This window comes from Coregonus clupeaformis, unplaced genomic scaffold (assembly GCF_020615455.1).
Source record: "Coregonus clupeaformis isolate EN_2021a unplaced genomic scaffold, ASM2061545v1 scaf0961, whole genome shotgun sequence".
Classification (NCBI taxonomy): Eukaryota; Metazoa; Chordata; class Actinopteri; order Salmoniformes; family Salmonidae; genus Coregonus; species Coregonus clupeaformis.
Genome location: NW_025534415.1, coordinates 43,975 through 62,868, shown reverse-complemented (window position 1 = coordinate 62,868; position 18,894 = coordinate 43,975). Strand labels below are relative to the sequence as shown.

Below are 18,894 nucleotides of genomic sequence, written 5' to 3'. Positions count from 1 at the left end.
AAAACAAATATATACACTGAACAAAAATATAAACGCAACAGCCTGGCTGCTGTCGGGAGAGGTTGTGTTTTTCTCTAGCTGGAGGTAAGCAGGAGGTAAGCTTCTCATATGGTGTTGAGTAAAGCTTAACCATGTATTAGATCGTAGGTAGGTAGTTAGTTGTAGTTAGGTATTGTATTTATCATAGGTTAGTATTGTTGTTATTGTAGGTTTCCGTAGGTAATTGTAGGTTAGTATCGAAGCCACGAGGCTAGCTAGCTAGCGGGTAGCTACTGGTAACGATTAGCAACGGTGGAGAGCTGTTTCCAATGTTAATGTGCTGCTACCCAACGTTTAATTTTTGCTGCGTTATGCGTTATGAAAGGAACTAGACACGGACATGAATTATCTGTTTAGTGTGCTAACACACTCTTGGCAGTTTGTTGTAACCAAGTATTGGTGCTAAATTGTGTGTTAATGGATGCTAGCTTGCTAGTTAGCTACGGCGTCATAGCTAGGTATCGTGGGTTGTTGTGGGTAGTTACTGCAGGTTTAGTGTGCTAACACACTCTTGGCAGTTTGTTGTAACCAAGTATTGGTGCTAAATTGTGTGTTAATGGATGCTAGCTTGCTAGTTAGCTACGGCGTCACAGCTAGGTATCGTGGGTTGTTGTGGGTAGTTACTGCAGGTTGGCAGTGTCTTCGGCCGTGCCGCTGTAGCACTGAGCGAGCTAACTAGCCGTTTTTTCGAACAGAGTCAGAGTCAACACAGTAGCCATTGTGTGCCGGGTGTAGCACGAAGCTAGCTAGCTAGCCGTTCTTCAAACAAAGTCAACACAGTGGCCAATGCTAGCTACCCAACACGACCAGCTAACTGTACTGTAGTAGCTAAATACAATATACTTGTCCTAGCTAGCCAACGTTGAATCATTGCTGCGTCATGAAAGGAACTTGACACAGACACGAATGATCTGTTTAGTGTGTTATCACACTATTGGTGGTTTGTTGTACCAAGTGTTTGTGCTAAACTGTGTGTTACTGGATGCTAGCATGCTAGTTAGCTAGTTAACACACTAGTGGTGGTTTGTTGTGACCAAGTGTTGGTGCTAAACTGTGTGTTAAACTGTGTGTTATTGGATGCTAGCATGCTAGTTAGCTATGGTGTCATAGTTAGCTAGCTGAATAAAAGTGGGTTGAGTCTATTCCTTTAAACATTGAACCGCTGTGGTTCACAACAATTCTGATTTCTAAAGGTGGAAGTTGGGAGAGTTTTTGTTCGGGTGGTTCAGTGAAACAATTTTAGTTTCTGAGGTAGAAGTGCCCTGCTCTCTCCTCTCCCAGATGCTTAGCTCATTTCATTCCGATCTCCTCTGCATTTTTGTAGCCATTTGCTACAGCCTGTCAACTATGCCTCTGCCTATCCCTGTTCTCTCCTCTCTGCACAGGCTACACAAACGCACCACACCGCGCGGCTGCTGCCTCTCTAACCTGGTGGTCCCTGCACGCACCCCTCACCTGGAGTTCCAGGTCGCAGGCAGCCTCTGGAACTGCCGTTCTGCTGCCAACAAAGCTGACTTCATCCCAGCCTATGCCAACCTCCAGTCCCTCGACTTCCTGGCGCTGACGGAAACATGGATCACCACTGAAAACACTGCTACTCCTACTGCTCTCTCCTCGTCTGACCATGTGTTCTCGCATACCCGAGAGCATCTGGTCAGAGGGGTGGTGGTACAGGAATCCTCATCTCTCCCAAGTGGACATTCTCAATTTTTCCCCTAACCCATCTGTCTATCTCCTCATTTGAATTCCATGCTGTCACAGTCACTAGCCCATTTAAGCTTAATATCCTTGTCATCTATCGCCCTCCAGGTTCCCTTGGAGAGTTCATCAATGAGCTTGACGCCTTGATAAGTTCCTTTCCTGAGGATGGCTCACCCCTCACAGTTTTGGGGGATTTCAACCTCCCTATGTCCACATTTGACTCATTTCTCTCTGCCTCCTTCTTTCCCCTCCTCTCCTCTTTTGACCTCACCCTCTCACCGTCCCCCCCTACTCACAAGGCAGGCAACACGCTTGACCTCATCTTCACTAGATGCTGCTCCTCTACTAATCTCACTGCAACTCCCCTCCATGTCTCCGACCACTACTTTGTTTCCTTTTCTCTCTCGCTCTCCTCCCACACTACTCACTCTGCCCCTACACAGATGGTAATGCGCCGCCGCAACCTTCGCTCTCTCTCTCCCACTACTCTCTCCTCTTCCATCCTATCATCTCTTCCCTCTGCTCAATCCTTCTTCCTCCAATCTCCTGATTCTGCCTCCTCAACCCTCCTCTCCTCCCTTTCTGCATCCTTTGACTCTCTGTGTCCCCTATCCTCCCGGCCGGCTCGGTCCTCCCCTCCAGCTCCGTGGCTTGATGACTCACTGCGAGCTCACAGAACAGAGCTCCGGGCAGCGGAGCGGAAATGGAAGAAAACTAAACTCCCTGCCGACCTGGCATCTTTTCACTCCCTCCTCTCTACATTTTCTTCATCTGTTTCTGCTGCTAAGGCCACCTTCTACCACTCTAAATTCCAAGCATCTGCCTCTAACCCTAGGAAGCTCTTTGCCACATTTTCCTCCCTCCTGAATCCTCCCCCCCCCCTCCTCTCTCTCTGTGGATGACTTCGTCAACCACTTTGAAAAGAAGGTTGACGACATCCGATCCTCGTTTGTTAAGTCTAATGACACTGCTGGTCCTGCTCACACTGCCCTACCCTATGCTTCTGACTTCTTTCTCCCCTCTCTCTCCAGATAAAATCCTGCGACTTGTGACTGCAGGCCGCCCAACAACCTGCCCGCTTGACCCCATCCCCTCCTCCCTTCTCCAGACCATCTCCGGTGACCTTCTCCCCTACCTCACCTCGCTGATCAACTCATCCTTGACCGCTGGCCATGTCCCTTCCGTCTTCAAGAGAGCGAGAGTTGCTCCCCCTTCTCAAAAAACCAACACTCGACCCCCACTGATGTCAACAACTACAGACCAGTATCCCTTCTTTCTTTTCTTTCCAAAACTATTGAGCGTGCCGTCTTTAGCCAACTCTCTTGCTATCTCTCTCAGAATGACCTTCTTGATCCAAACCAATCAGGTTTCAGGACTGGTCATTCAACTGAGACTGCTCTTCTCTGTGTCACGGAGACTCTCCGCACTGCTAAAGCTAACTCTCTCTCCTCTGCTCTTGTCCTTCTAGACCTGTCTGCTGCCTTTGACACTGTGAACCATCAGATCCTCCTCTCCACCCTCTCCGAGCTGGGCATCTCCGGCGCGGCTCACTCCTGGATTGCGTCCTACCTGACCGGTCGCTCCTACCAAGTGGCGTGGCGAGAAGCTGTCTCCGCACCACGTGCTCTCACCACTGGTGTCCCCCAAGGCTCAGTTCTAGGCCCTCTCCTTTTCTCCCTATACACCAAGTCACTTGGCTCTGTCATATCCTCACATGGTCTCTCCTATCATTGCTACGCTGACGATACACAACTAATCTTCTCCTTTCCCCCTTCTGATAACCAGGTGGCGAATCGCATCTCTGCATGTCTGGCAGACATATCAGTATGGATGACGGATCACCACCTCAAGCTGAACCCTGGCAAGACGGAGCTGCTCTTCCTCCCGGGGAAGGACTGCCCGTTCCATGATCTCGCATCACGGTTGACAACTCCGCTGTGTCCTCCTCCCAGAGTGCGAAGAGCCTAGGCGTGACCCTGGACAACACCCTGTCGTTCTCTCGCCAACATCAAGGCGGTGACCCGCTCCTGCAGGTTCATGCTCTACAACATTCGGAGAGTACGACCCTGCCTTACACAGGAAGCGGCACAGGTCCTAATCCAGGCACTTGTCATCTCCCGTCTGGACTACTGCAACTCGCTGTTGGCTGGCCTCCTGCCTGTGCCATTAAACCCCTACAACTCATCCAGAATGCCGCAGCCCGTCTGGTGTTCAACCTTCCCAAGTTCTCTCCACGTCACCCCCTCCTCCGCACACTCCACTGGCTTCCAGTTGAAGCTCGCATCCGCTACAAGACCATGGTGCTTGCCTATGGAGCAGTGAGGGAACGGCACTCTGTACCTTCAGGCTCTGATCAGTCCCTACACCCAAACGAGGGCATTGCGCTCTATCCACCTCTGGCCTGCTGGCTCCCTTCCTCTGCGGAAGCATAGTTCCCGCTCAGCCCAGTCAAAACTGTTCTCTGCCCTGGCACTCCAATGGTGGAACAAGCTCCCTCACGACGCCAGGACAGGCGGAGTCACTCACCACCTTCCGGAGACATTTGAAACCCCCAACTCTTTAAGGAATACCTGGGATAGGATAAAGGAATCCTTCTACCCCCCCAATTGTAAAGTGGTTATCCCACTGGCTATAGGGTGAACGCACCAATTTGTGAGTCGCTCTGGCTAAGAGCGTCTGCTAAATGACGTTAATGTGCCCTTGAGCAAGGCACTTAACCCTAATTGCTCCTGTAAGTCGCTCTGGATAAGAGCGTCTGCTAAATGACTAAAATGTAAATGTAAATGTAAAGTGTTGGTCCCATGTTTCCTGAGCTGAAATAAAAGATCCCAAAAATGTTCCATATGCACAAAAAGCTATTACTCTAAAATGATGAGCACAAATTTGTTTACATCCCTGTTAGTGAGCATTTCTCATTTGCCAAGATAATCCATCCACCTGACAGGTGTGGCATATCAAGAAGCTGATTAAACAGCTTGATCATTACATAGATGCACCTTGTGCTGGGGACAATAAAAGGCCACTACAATGTGCAGTTTTGTCACACAACACAATGCCACAGATGTCTCAAAGTTTAGAAGGAGCACAAACTGGCGTGCTGACTGCAGGAAATCTACCAGATCTGTTGACAGAGAATTGATCCGACTAATTACTCTACCATAAACCGCCTCCAACGTCATTTTAGAGAATTTGGCAGTACATCCAACCCGGCCTTAGATCCGCCGACCATGTGTAAACATGCTAGTCCAGGACCTCCACATCTGGCTTCTTCACCTGCGGGATCGTCTGAGACCAGCCACCAAGACAGCTGATGAAACTGTGGGAATTTCTGCACAAACTGTCAGAAACCGTCTGAGGAAGTTCATCTGGGTGCTCGTGCGTCCTCACCAGGGTCTTGACCTGACTGCAGTTCAGCGCCATAACCGCCTTCAGTGGGCAAATGCTCAACCTCGATGGCCATTGGCATGCTGGAGAATTGTGATCTTCAAGGATGAATCTTGGTTTTAACTGTACCGGGCAGATGGCAGACATCGTGTATGGCGCCATGTGGGCGAGCGGTTTGCTGATGTCAACGTTGTGAACAGAGTGCCCCATGGTGGCGATGGGGTTTTGGTAGAGGCTGGCATAAGCTACGGACAACAAACACAATCACATTTTATCGACGGCAATTTGAATGCACAGAGATACCATGATGAGATCCTGAGACCCATTGTCGTGCCATTCATCCGCCGCCATCACCTCATGTTTCAGCATGATAATGCACAGCCCCATGTCGCAAGGATCTGTACACATTTACTGGAAGCTGAAAATGTCCCAGTTCTTTCATGGCCTGCATAATCACCTGACATGTCACCCTTTGAGCATGTTTGGGGATGTTCTGGATCGCCGTCACGACAGCGTGTTCCAGTTCCCCACCCATATCCAGCAACTTCACACAGCCATTGAAGAGGAGTGGGACAACATTCCACAGGCCACAATCAACAACCTGATCAACTCTATGCGAAGGAGATGTGTCGCGCTGCATGAGGCAAATGAGTCAATATCACTATGAGGTGCCTTTGGTGTCCTCATCAGACTCACTCAGTCATCATGAAAATGTAGGCAGAATAATGAAAGTCTGAGGTCTTATTATAAGTGGCCAAACATTTGCACACATATCAGTAGAATGATAAGTCTCTAAAAAAGTGTTTCCTTCATTTTATTAAATTTTTTTCATTGGATGTACGTGATTTTGGCATGTCCCACACACTGCTCTGCTAACTACAGTGTGTGTAATAAGTGGTTAAATTATACTAAATCCAAAGAAAATTTACATATTTTACTGTCCACAACAAGTTATTTGATAAAACAAGTAATTTTGATCATGTATATTGTATTTTCATAATCATATTGAACATTTTGCATGTGTCCCTGAAATTGCTGTCCACCCTGTCATTATGGGGTAACTGCCCCTTTAAGAAACCCACTGATGTTTTCAGTGACATCACTACGAGCATTTTGTCTTTCTTCAATGAAGGCTGAAGCAGTGTCTAGTTGCAGAGTAAGTATTTACACTTATGTTTCATAATTTTCATCATATTATGTGTGTAGTTGGATGTTGTCAAGCTTAACATGTCCACTCTGTCATAGTGAAATATCAATTGATAGAAAAACCTATCAGAACTTTGAAATATATTTGTAAAACAGTACACAGTCAGCTTGCTAACTGTAGTATGTTGCTAGTGAAGGTCCACCATGTGCTCATTAAATGCTAACATTAGCCAAAAATATCCACCCTGTCATTGTCCACCCTGTCAGCAAGCCTTCCATGACAGGGTGGACCTGGTTCATGACAGGAAGGACATGTGCATAGTTTAGGCCACATACTGATAATGTTACACTATTACAACAGCTATTACACACATTTTATAACAGTACATGCTATACATAGTAAGAATGGACAATATGGACAATTTTTGGCGATATCGGTATCAGCAAACCTAGTTTGATAATGCAAGCCTAGTTTACCGGGACTGCCAATTAAAGTGTGTAAGGGAACATTTTGAATCGTCTTTTTCAAGGAATGAGATCAAAAGGAGCTGAGATAGCAAGGAGATATCGGAACGTCGTGATGCTGACCCAGACAGAAGAAGAAAGTACCTTGAGAAAGAAAGGGTCAAATGGAAAAAGACAGAGAACTGGAAAGAAGAAGGGTGTCAATGAGCTCAGTGAGAGAGAGAAGAGGGGGCAAAAAATAAAGAAATGGAGAGAGGCAAAAAGTCAAGCCAGAGCCAGAAACAGGGCCAGTGCTTTGCTACAGTCAGAGACACCACCCAACTCCCCTGCTGGAACTCCTGAAAATCAGCATGAGCCAGGGCCCCTCCAGGTTAGATCATTGGAAGTTTAGCTGATGAGACTTATTAGAAAGTTTAGATTTATTTGAAGGACAATTATCAACTGTTTATGTCCCCATAAAATGACATATTGATAACTAACTTGCAAAAAAAAATCCTTTGCTTGCTAAACTTGCTAAATGCAAGAGGTTGCTTACTGATACAATGAAGAACTTGCATAGGAGGTTTCTCTCTGAGCACATTGGCCAAATGTCATACACCTCCTTTTGCCGTCTCAGACCCTTTTGGGTGGTAACCCCTTCTTCCTCTGACCGTGACACATGTCTCTGCAAAAAACATGAGAACTTGCAATTCATTGCCAATGCCTTTGCAGAGCCAAGGGTTACTGTCCTCAATAAATATTGAGGAAATGTCTCAAGCAACCATGTGTGACCCGAAAGCCAAGGTCTGTGCTTATGGTGAGTGCAGTGAATGCCTCCTAACTTGTCACCCGATGCTGAAAACCCCATGGGGAAGAGAACATTCGTTTATCTCAGTGGATGACAGAGAAGATCAAGAAGGATGAGAAGGTGTCAACAATAACAGTGAAAAGGGAGATAACAACAACAGAGCATGAGCTTAACACAGATTTCCAGGAGAGGGTTCTCCATTTTAGGAGCCATGTCTTCAACATTAAATGGCAGTTTGATGCCTACAGGGAGCTCAGGAGGAGTCTGAAGCACAATGAGTACCTCTTGCATATAGATTTTAGCGAAAATTACTCATGTAAGTACAGCGAAGAAAGACAATCTGTGGAGGCTCACACAAGCAGGCCAGTCTGCACACTGGGGTGCTCTACACCACTGGTGAACAAGCGCCACACACCTTCTGCTCCATATCACCCTCCAGAAGAACCACGACCCTGTGGCCATCTGGGCCCACCTTGATCCCAGTTCTGAAGGTAGTGAGAGAACTGAGCACCCTCAAGTCAGCACACTTCATTTTTTTTCAGCGATGGGCCTGCAACGCAGTATCGACAAAAGGGACATTTCTTCTGCCTCTCAACGGAACCCTACAAGTATGGCTTCAAAGAAATAACGTGGAATTTCTTTGAGGCTTTTAATCATGGGAAGGGGCACCAGACGGTGTGGGTGGGGGCCCTCAAGAGGTCAGCAGACCGGATTGTAGCCCATGGAGGAGACATTCCTGATGCCCCAGAGCTTCGTATAACAAGCTGAACACCCCTGACACATCTATCGAGCTGTTCTTCTTCATCCCAGAGAGGGATATTGAATCAAAGCCTGAGGTACCTGCAATAGCTGCCATAAAAGGCACTAGGAATCCACCAAGCTATCAGTCTGATCACGCCAAATGAAATACAGAGACATTTCATGTCTGTAAAAGGGGGAGGAAGATGTTTTGGACTGCCCCCTACTTTAACCTTCAAGAGGTCACTCTAGCTAATGTTCTGTTTCATCTGACAAGTCCCCAGCATGTGGAAAGACATAGATAATCCTAGGAGACCAGAAATGATTGAGGTAAAGCACATTGGAGAGTGGTGCGTTCGTTAATTATGACAATGAAGCATACTCAGGTATCATCATGGATGCAGAAGGGCACAGTGTGAAAGTTAAGTGTATGCACGCCATGGCATAAACAAGTTCAAATGGCCAAGTCTTCGGGACGACATCTGTTGGTACCATGACTGGCAGGTACTTTGCCTAATACAGAACCACGGCTCTGAACAAGCGCTCTGTACAGATTGGAAGTGTCTGTATGGAAGTATGTGGAACAGCAACTGCAGAACTGGGCCATGTCTCTGCAGAAAGGAGAGACTGTTTGGAGATGCGTCCAAGTGATCTTTCTGTAATATTCTGTTTTTTTCAAATCAACTGTTCTCCACTTAAAAAACATTTTTCTTCTTGTTCTACAGTTGAATGTTTGACTTTCACTTTGCAGAATGATGTACAGAGTTTAACGCTAGAAGGCCACATTAATGTCTCATTTTGGGCATCTTTATTCAGTGGCTGCATGCAGGTAGAGTGGATCAAAAACAGTCTGTTCAACTTGTAATTTCCCCCTACATGGGAAAAGGCATTTTTTTACCACATTTTTCTTGCATTGTTCCTTGCATTTATGAGGGGCCATTCAATGACATTTCACAACGTGTCCACTGTCATGCCCAGGGTCCACCCCTGTCACTGGTCACTGTCCACCCTGTTATTTTCATGTTCTATGAAAATAAACAAATTATTTTCACAAGTTGCAAAATCTTTGTGTGATTCCTTTATAAACAAATGAGGGCCAAATAGTATTGTTTGAAAGTTTGACCAGATATCTTTTTGTTAGATTTTTATTTAGAGGAAAGAAAGTGCAACTCTCTCGCGAGATTTTATAGAGAAAACAAATAGTTTGCCATAATTTCATTATTATCCAAATACTTTTCCCATAAACTAAAATATATTGTTGAGAAAGTGACTAAATAGTTTTCTGAAAATGTACGTTTTATAATCACTATGTAATTACAATGTATTTATTCTGCTTTAAATTATCCATGACAGGTGGACATATTTTGCTGTTTGCATGTAAATTGTCTGCTTGCAGTTAATTTATAAAAGTGTGGGAGCTTGACCAATATGCATTTCTAACAGCATAACATATACTTAATACAATGAATATGAAGTTCAATGGAAAATCTCAGCTTTTGGGGAAATGGGGAAGTCTCAAAGGCACCTTATGGTAGATATTGACCCAAATGGTGGTCACAATAGATACTGACTGATTTTTTGATCCACCTACCTTTTTAAAGGGTCTCGTGACAAACAGATGCATATCTGTATTCCCAGTCATGAGTAATCCATAGATTAGGGCCTAGTGAATTGATTTCAATTGACTGATTTCTTATATGAACTGTAACTCAGTGAAATCTTTGAAATTGTTGCATGTTGCGTTTAGTTTTTGCTCAGTCTATTTATGCGTGTACGCAATTGAGTTCAATTAGTCAATTTGCCGGTTTAATTTTTTATTGCACATCCAATTACCTCGAGACCTTTGTCAGTGAACTCTCTTTCAGGGTTGGGAGGCTGGTATAGCCCCCTCACAAACAAGCCCCTAAGTGTTTAGCAGCAAATCTAGTACAGCCAGATGCTGTGTCTGTGTCAAAATGAGACTAGAGAAACTGTAGAGAAAGGGGTGGAGAGGCCAGATGGGCTATGCTGTCCCTGGCCTGATCACAGCACCACAAATGGCCAGAAAACTCTTCAACCACCCAATTTGAGAGGGCAACATCAGTTGAATACGTCTTTAAGACAGCCACTTGCCTTTCATTAAAGAAATAAAAGCAGTACTTAAATTGATCAATTAGGTCTCCTGTGTAAATTCTGGTGCCCAATTTACATTTCCTCTGAGACATGCGAGCTAAACATTAGAAAGTTAACCAAACTAAAAAAATAACATTGTTGACACAAGATTTAGGACTGAAGCGTGCTGTCCTAGCCCATACATTTTTCTTCAGACGTCTGTTCCTCCTAAACTTCGGCCCATAATGTTTTTCTTATAGGATTTAAACGGTCTCCAGCCCTGTGTTTGATGGCTGCTTAAACCCCCCTCAGCTTTCAGTGCCCTATGCTTTGAAGGCAGGCCATCTATCCTCCGTGCATGGCAAGTGGCACCGGTGCAGTCGAAACAAAGAGCTGCCACTGCGGCCATTTTGAATCATTAGCTGGTGCTGTAGAGAGGCCTGCAAAGTGACACAGCCAATCAATAACAGGTAGAGCCAGGGGAGGGTGGGGATAGAGGAGGGAGTGAGAGAGGTGTGGCCAGAATCCCAGGGTGCATTGAAGATAGCCAGATAATGGACAGTGTGTGTGTGTTTTGTGCACGCAACTATGTGTGTGTGTGTGTGTGTGTGCATGCACGCTGTGTGTGTGTGTGTGTGTGTGTGTGTGTGTATCTGTCATGTGTGTTGTTGTGTGCGCACTGCATAGTGCCCATACAGGGGTGGCGGGAGAGCCATGATTCAGTGGTGTTGTTATTTTAACAGCAGGTCCAGGATGGCTTTTATTTTTTGTCCGTCACCCTGTGAGTGACGGTCCAATCAGGCCTGGGACAGCCTGTCAGGCTTATCAGGCTGAGAGATGAGAGGAGATGGGAATCAGTACACGGAGCGGGACTGCCGTATGATCGACGGACCCAGGAGCCACAGAGAGGAGAGAGGAGAAGAGGGAGGTAAAGAGGGAGGTTGGGAGAGGAAGGAGGGGTAAGGGAGTGGGGATGGGAGGAAGAGAGGGGAATGAAAGAGGGAGAGGGAGGGAGCAGGAGCAAACACTGCTCCCACCAAGGTTCAGACCTTCAGCCAGGTGGAATAAAGTGTGGGTTTTTTTCTCAAACATTTGCAACAGTGGCAAAGAGCAATCTGGGAGAAGGGCGTGAGACCGTGAACCGGGGATAATGGAGTGTGATATTTAAAGGAAGGAAAGACACACCCTCCATCATGCAGACAAACTTGGAAGAGATAATGCACATTACAGCGCTCCCTAAATAAATACCGCATGACAGACTTACCGATTGGATAAAGTTCTGGGAATTTCACAGCTTGAATTGCTCTACTTACAAAATAAATTCAGATCCACAGTTAATGTGACTATTTGAAGATGTGTCGTCTGTCCAGAGCAACCTTTATCAGCCTATGGTGTTTGTATAACTTAATTAAAAGGCCCTGACCGGTATTGGTGAGTTGATATCGTAAGATAGGTTACTCTTACCGATCCAACGCATGAGTGAGGTGAGGATCTGGAGGTATTTGGTCTTCTGTGCATCGAAGAAGACGAAAGGGCCCAACATCACAGTGAAGATGCTCTGTAGAGAGGGAGAGAGGGGGATCATCTTAAAACACATTGTAATCCCTATATACAACATTTCCACAAACAAGTGTGTGTATGGGTTTTGTGTTTATACTTCCACATTTATGCTTTTTTAAGTCCACAGCATGGAAAATTAATGGCAAATGGTACAATTAGATTTTTCCAAGATGAAAATAGAGATAAAACTGTCTGATGAGAACAGGCAAGTAAATGAGGCTGTTTATTCCCTTTCCACCCAATATACACCAAGATGCCAAACCCCAAAATAAAAAATTCAAGTTGAAATTCTTTGAAGCCATCATAGTACTGATTGCCTAATAACAAAGATGGGTCTAATCGAGAGTTGCAATCATCAGTGAATCAGCCCCCTCTTTATTCCCCTCTGTCTCGCTCCCCTTCTCCCCTGACAATCCCATGTCTGATGCGGAGGTTGAGGCTGACGTGTGATCTCGGCCTGTCACTTCAGTGGCATGTCATCTGAAGAGGAGCCCGCAGGGTAGAACACACACAGTCAGACACAATCATCTCTAACAGGGCCTGGGGGTGAGAGCTCAATCAGGAGACCAAAGTGGGGGACAGAAAGACAGATGGAGGAGAAATGTTCCACTCAGAAAACTGATCTGCTCCAGTCTCACTCTCCAGGACCTCTGACCCCTCCCATGACCCTCCCCCTACCTGCACCCACCCACTCTCTCCCCTTCCCTCATGTGCTGTATTTACAGGGTGGACCCATGGGTTGTGAGGGCAGGACACAGAGATCAGTGTTGGCTACAGCGACATAAGTGTGAGACAGGACAGAGAATGTAGACAGACTCTACCTGCACATGGAGGCCATCCACTGGGGACAGGGAAGGGGTACAGTGCTGGCTGAATGCAAATGCCCAGGACGCAACAGAGTGAGACCAGCCGACAGGGAAGGGCAGAACCGACTCATTTAAGACCTTATTATTTCCAGAATTATGGAGAGAATTGTGAATCACGTGTCAGAGATGAAAGTGCTGAATAGTGCTTAATCCCTCGGGTGCGCTACAAATCAGTGCAGAATTCCCGAAAATGTACTACATCTTGGAAGCGACGGACATAAATTTGCAATACTCATTAAGGTGTAATGGAGGAGGCATTATGGAAAGTGTGGAGTGTCCTAAAGAAAGTTAAGTCGTTAACGGTTGAGTGACAGCGAGACATATCTTCAGCGCTGAATGGTCGGCGGTGTCTGGGTCCCGTCTCTGTACCTGTGGTCTGAGGCAGTCTAACGTGCCATACTTCATCCTCCAGCCAGACAACATCCAGTCACAGGCCTGATGATACCTCCCATCCATCTGCCACCAAGTGATGGACTGCTACCACTCTCGGCCTGAGAAGACATGGTAGCTGCCATCTCAGAGGTGGCGGATATGTGCCTGTCAGGAATAGAGCCCTCAAGGGTTTACATTGGAGAGAGTCAGTCTACTGGACCGACTACCCATATAAACAGAGATTCTCCATGAATGTGACCTTTTACAACGTGACCTCTTCATTGCTCCATAGCTGGAGGCAACATATGGTCTCTATAGAAGAGGAGATAGTTCTGTGGATGAGACTCTGGTGTTAAGGCAGTAGTGTGCATGTGGCTGGAGGGGGAGAGCTGAGTGGGTCTCTATGAAATAAATGCATTTTTAAAGCAAACAAAAAGTAAAGAAAACATTGAGGGATGATGCAAACAACTGTCTGTATCTCATGAAAGAGAAAATAAACAAAGTTATCGTTTTAAAGCTGATCTTGTTTTTTGTTATTTTTTGAGAGAGAGAGAGGGGAGGCATAGTGTTTGTGGAGTGACTGATGAATTTCACCCTTCTTGTGCAGTCAGCGGCACCAAGCACCACACGTGAATCAAGACCCCTCCTCTAACCAATTACAACCTCCCACCACCACAGCATCCAAACAATAAGGCCTCAGGACTGCACTCAACCACAGCACAACAGCCAGAGGGAGCAACACAAAAACACAAAACAATTCAAATGGATAAAGAATACACACAGCAAAAACAGCTCTGTGCTGTGTCTTGATAAGGCTTTGTCGGTGAAGGCAATTAGTGACTTACAGAAAGTTGGAGAGAGCCGTTAAATCTCCTCGACAGAGAGAGCAGAATGGAAGAAACCATTTTGTCAACAAGGTTTTTTTATGATAATGACAAATGGGATGGGGAATGGGCTGACATCACACTGGCAAACGATGCCAATGCCAGGTCCGGAAGGAAAGGCTGGCAGAGGGGCCAGGGCTGGAGGCAAGAGAGGTCTGGCTGGTGTACAGGTATGGGGAGGAGAGGAACAGAGAGAGTGTGGGCGAGGGGAGGGCATCAGGTGCCATGTGCTGTAGGGTGAGCTCAGACCCAGAGTTGGCAGGTCCTTAGGAGCAGGAGGGCACAGGCAGGGCGCAGAGAGAGCCGAGACAGAGGAACAGACTGAGCGACAAGAGGCACTGCTGCAGAGGAGATAACACTTTCCTAGTCACTCTCCTCAGAACCTAGAACTACACACTCTGCACCATCTTACTACAGGAGGGAGAAGGAGCCTGGAGACAGGGACAAGTAGGTGAAAAGGCCAAAAGAAAGCTCATTAAATTATACGCTGCAAATTCAGCCGTAGACTGACGTTTTTAGAGCTATAGGAAATGGAGAGGGCCATCTGGAGGTAGTCTGCATGTGGTCGGTGAGTCATGTCGCCATAGCTGACTGCACTGGCAGGCAAACACACACAAATCTCCTCTCCTGTCTATAGAGTCTATAGACCAGGCTTTAGATTGACAGATGATACTTGAAACCAACTAGGGCTTATACTGACTGCCAGCATATAACACCATTTTGTGATGGTTGGTAGTATAGCTAGCGTATACAACTTTGAAAATTGTTGTGCAGGACATATTAACATGGCCGGGGATAATATCAGTCCTCACTAATCAAAGGGCTGATTCATTCATTGCTTCTGACAGACTTGAGGACAACATCACTAATAAAGCAGTTGGGATTGTGTTCAATTCAAGTCCATTTTGGACCAGCTATTATATCATCCTCAGAACCAATGACACTGAAAACATGTCCTTTCAAATCCCTAGCCCTGATACAGTCTGTGTTCAGTGATCTTTCATTTGAAAAGGCGGTTCTGCTATTAATAGGGCCGGACAGATGGATTCAGTGCCTCACGGGCCAGCCAAGCACTCAGGTGGACTTATTTAGGACTGTCAAGAAGACACAGGAAGCTAAGCACTCCCTGCCATATGAGGGGGGAAAACAAAGGCAATATAGCTAGAGCTCCATGTCTTAGGAAGATTGACTGGCACTTGGTTTCGATGCATTTAATTCTACGTTCAAGATGCTCTACTGATTCTTTTCCATCTCACTCTTCATTGATATTTTTGTCTATCCATGTTCTTTCCTGACCCAGAATGTGATTACCTTTCAAGCGTATGCAATAAATGTATCAATAATGAGAACAAACCCTGACGTGGAGAAAACATTATTTTCCTTCCCTCTCTTTGCTGTGTGCTGATGATTTTGTTCCGGCAGTGACACCCTCAATCATGACTAGGAGTGTTTCACTTTTGACGACAATGACATTCTTAAGCGTCAGCCATTTCTTGCCTCAATATCAGATAACGGTGAGCAATACCAAACCTGCCACAATCACACACTTCAGTGAAACGCAATAAACAATAAGTCAGAGATGAAAACTGCAAAAGGTGACCAGGCTGACCACGGATTCAAACACGGATGTATTCTATTACCCCAGCTGAAAGGTACTCTCTCTCCACAGACCATTAGAGCACTTCTGGAGAAGAGACAACCAACAGACCCCCTAGGGACAAGATCTTATCTGATAACAATGACATGAGAACATGTAGTAGTTCTGTTTTTGCCATAATAATTAATTATCATATAGGTTTTATTGCCAGGTGAACATACAGTAAATTGTGTTTTAAACACAACTCTGGCACTATACACAGACCCTTAATTTAGATGGTGACCAATGTTCCTGCACGCAGCTCCCGGGACTGTCGCCCAGAATTGCCAGCCCTGCGCAGAGACGCATAGAAGTTGAACATCACTCAACTTTACTAGTTTGTTTACCCCAAACGTGTACATTTCTAGCCATCTTTGAAAAGATGAGTCAGGTAAGAGCTTTTTATGTCTTAAAGGGGCAGTGTTGTATTTTAAGACATGATTGAATAATCTAAGAAGCCAATAGTGAAAGTAGCATACAGTTTTGTCTGTTTCTTTGTTATAATAAATGGTGTGGGGACAATAATACATGTTCTTTTGTAATGTGGTTTCTTGCATCAAACACAATACAACAACATTTTCAGTCACCTCCTTGTCTGAGAGACAAGTGGCTAAACAGGTTCATGTCAGGCCCTGCATGTTTTTAAAAGTCTCATGGAATGTAGGTTTACACTGAACACCACACATTGGCTGCTACTGTAGGCTGTATCAGAACAGCTTTCAATAGTTATTTCCATGTTAAAATGTTATGGGATGCATTTTCTCCACTCTGGTAGGCCTACATTATGATCAAATAGCCACAGTAGTCTACTTGGCCACTGTTAACTTAAAAGCGGGTACAGCCAGTGTTCACAGTATAATTTCCACAACGTTCAAGTTTGTGCTCAGCAGAACTGAAGTTTGCTCAGGTGCCTAATTTTTTTTAGGGAAACATTGATGGTGACCCAGAAAATGAGAACACACTCAAAGGACACCATCCGTTTCTCATCATGTCCCAATGTCAGGACCAGAGGGCCTGGAGATCTCCTCCACCTCCTCCCCCACATTCTCCATCTCTCTTTCTATTTCTCTCTCTCTTCACGTAAGTACCTCCACCAGGCCATATTGCTACAGTAATGAGCTCCCCAGTTGAGCAGGCCACCTCCTGTGCATGGCGGGAGCTGAGCTCATTCACTGGGGCTGGGAATGACTCACCCACCTCAGTCAGTTCAATCACCATGGGACTAGAGTCACCAGAGTGCTGGAGAAGAAGACTTTCTGGGTTTGGTGCTTTTGTTGAAAGTGCAACAGTATGGCTCTAGCGCCCTCTCCAGTTTGGTTATAGAGCTGAGAGATGGTGTGTGATCATGAAATGTACTGTTGTGGGAACTACAAATTAATTGATATCAATCAATCAAACTTAAAAACCCAATCATTGGGTTGTTTAATCTGCCAGTGTCCATCATCTCTCTCCTAAAATCATGGTGGAAAAAGTGGCTGACAATCAATGTCAACAAGTAATCACTATTTTATGCTTGAGAGATTTATGTGCGAGTCATGTGTATGCAACAGCCTTTGATTAGCTTTAGCTTGCGTCATCATTCCATCTTTGGGTCAATCCGTTGGTCTGGTTAATCACTGCATATGTGAGCATTTCTCCAAGGTCACGTTTCATCGACACTTCAGCCATTACAGTTGGCCCATAACACATCTCTGATCCATGCTTCCATTTGAGTAATTAATCCCCATATTGGTTACCCCATTCTGGAGGGGTCAGACAGATACTACCACAACACAGCTGTCTTGGTGCTCTAGGATAAGTCAGTTACTGGGACCTGGATTCAAAAATCATAGAGTACTGCATCACATGACTGCTACTGCCACAAAGCTGCTTCGGCATCTTGCTCTTACATTGCTTACCGTTCTGGCCATTGTGTTATTGCTGTTGTTTGAGTGGAGGCGGAGATGGTTAATGGATGAAAACCCGAAGCCAGAGACCACTCAGGTGAATTCTCTACGGTCGTGGTCATGAGAATGCCATGTGGTCATGCAGCCTGGAACACTGTATCCACCCACCATCAAACAGCAGAACAAGGATTACTATTCTCTAATCCCCACAGTCCCAGATCCCCAGCCATTTGTTTGAGATGTTAATCTTCATTCCGGACAGATTTCACGTGGAAAAACCTACATGGGTGGGCGGGGAGATAGAGCTTCCATTCCGGCTCATTTCTGACTAATGAGGATAAACGATAAAATGCATGAAATAACAATTCAACCGAGGTCACTGGTTTCCTTTCAACTTCCTTCGAAAGAAAAGGGAAAACAAGAGAGGTTGGATGGATGCCAGTTCTACTTATTTATACAGGTACAGTGGAGCGAGGTAAGCAATCTTTTTAGTATGTGTTTGTTGTCTTTAATTTATGGGGAACTGCTTGACAGGAGTATCGTCATCTTGCATGGAAAAATCAGTATGTGCACAAGCGAATGGATAGGCTAACTAGATGGACGACTGCTACAGACTAAACACATATTTGACTAAAACACCAGGTCCGTTGATTTGCCTTTAACCAAATGTAACCCTACTCAAACCATATTTATTGCTAATATTCAGGACTCCTTTTCTTCTCTAAGAACCATCACCCTCTATACTCTAAAACAAAGGCTTGTTCTGGTGGTGTTTCCTGTGGTTTCAGAGAGGGAAAGGGTTTGTCTGTTCTGAGTGACTGTACGACTGGAACCATTATTCAGAGCCAGTGAGACAGGTCTGTGGTTGCAGCCCTGCAGTGACTGATGGGTGCCACAGCGTCTCTCTCCAGCTGGCCACTGGTACTCAGTGGAGGGACATTCTACAGCAACAGGAGGAGTGTGAAGGTATGGTGGCGAACACAGAAACTCCTAATCCACTACCGACAGCACGGACCCACTGATCTCAGTGATCTGGCGGGCTCTGCCAAGGCTGTCCATCGCTGGGCTGTCGCTTTGCCTCACACTCATAAGTGACACTGATGATGAGCCTCAATAGGGATGTATTGTGAATGAAAAAAATAAAAACATAATTTGTTCCCAACTTCAAACTGAGATAAAGCCAAAAGTGCATCTATCAATCGGTCTGCGGTACGGATGAGACAAAATCTGCAGTTCCTCACATTAATGCTCAGTCAATGACATTAGCTGAGAAGAATGGCGAACAGAGGAAGTCGATAGCAGCCAGACACGGGCACAAAAACAGGCCCAAAAGATGGCT

At 45.6% G+C, this 18,894-nt stretch overlaps 1 protein-coding gene across 1 annotated transcript in view; it reads right to left on the bottom strand.

Moving 5' to 3' along the window:
- The window catches only part of LOC123486027 (transmembrane protein 104-like), a 30,139-nt gene extending 11,495 nt beyond the window's left edge, over positions 1-18,644 (bottom strand). Inside the window, exons 1-2 of the mRNA XM_045217190.1 lie at positions 18,558-18,644; positions 11,816-11,909 (exon numbers count right to left, since the gene is read on the bottom strand). Coding sequence (XP_045073125.1) covers positions 11,816-11,909; positions 18,558-18,644 — 181 coding nt within the window. The remainder of the gene's footprint in view (positions 1-11,815; positions 11,910-18,557) is intronic.
- Positions 18,645-18,894: the final 250 nt, after the last annotated feature.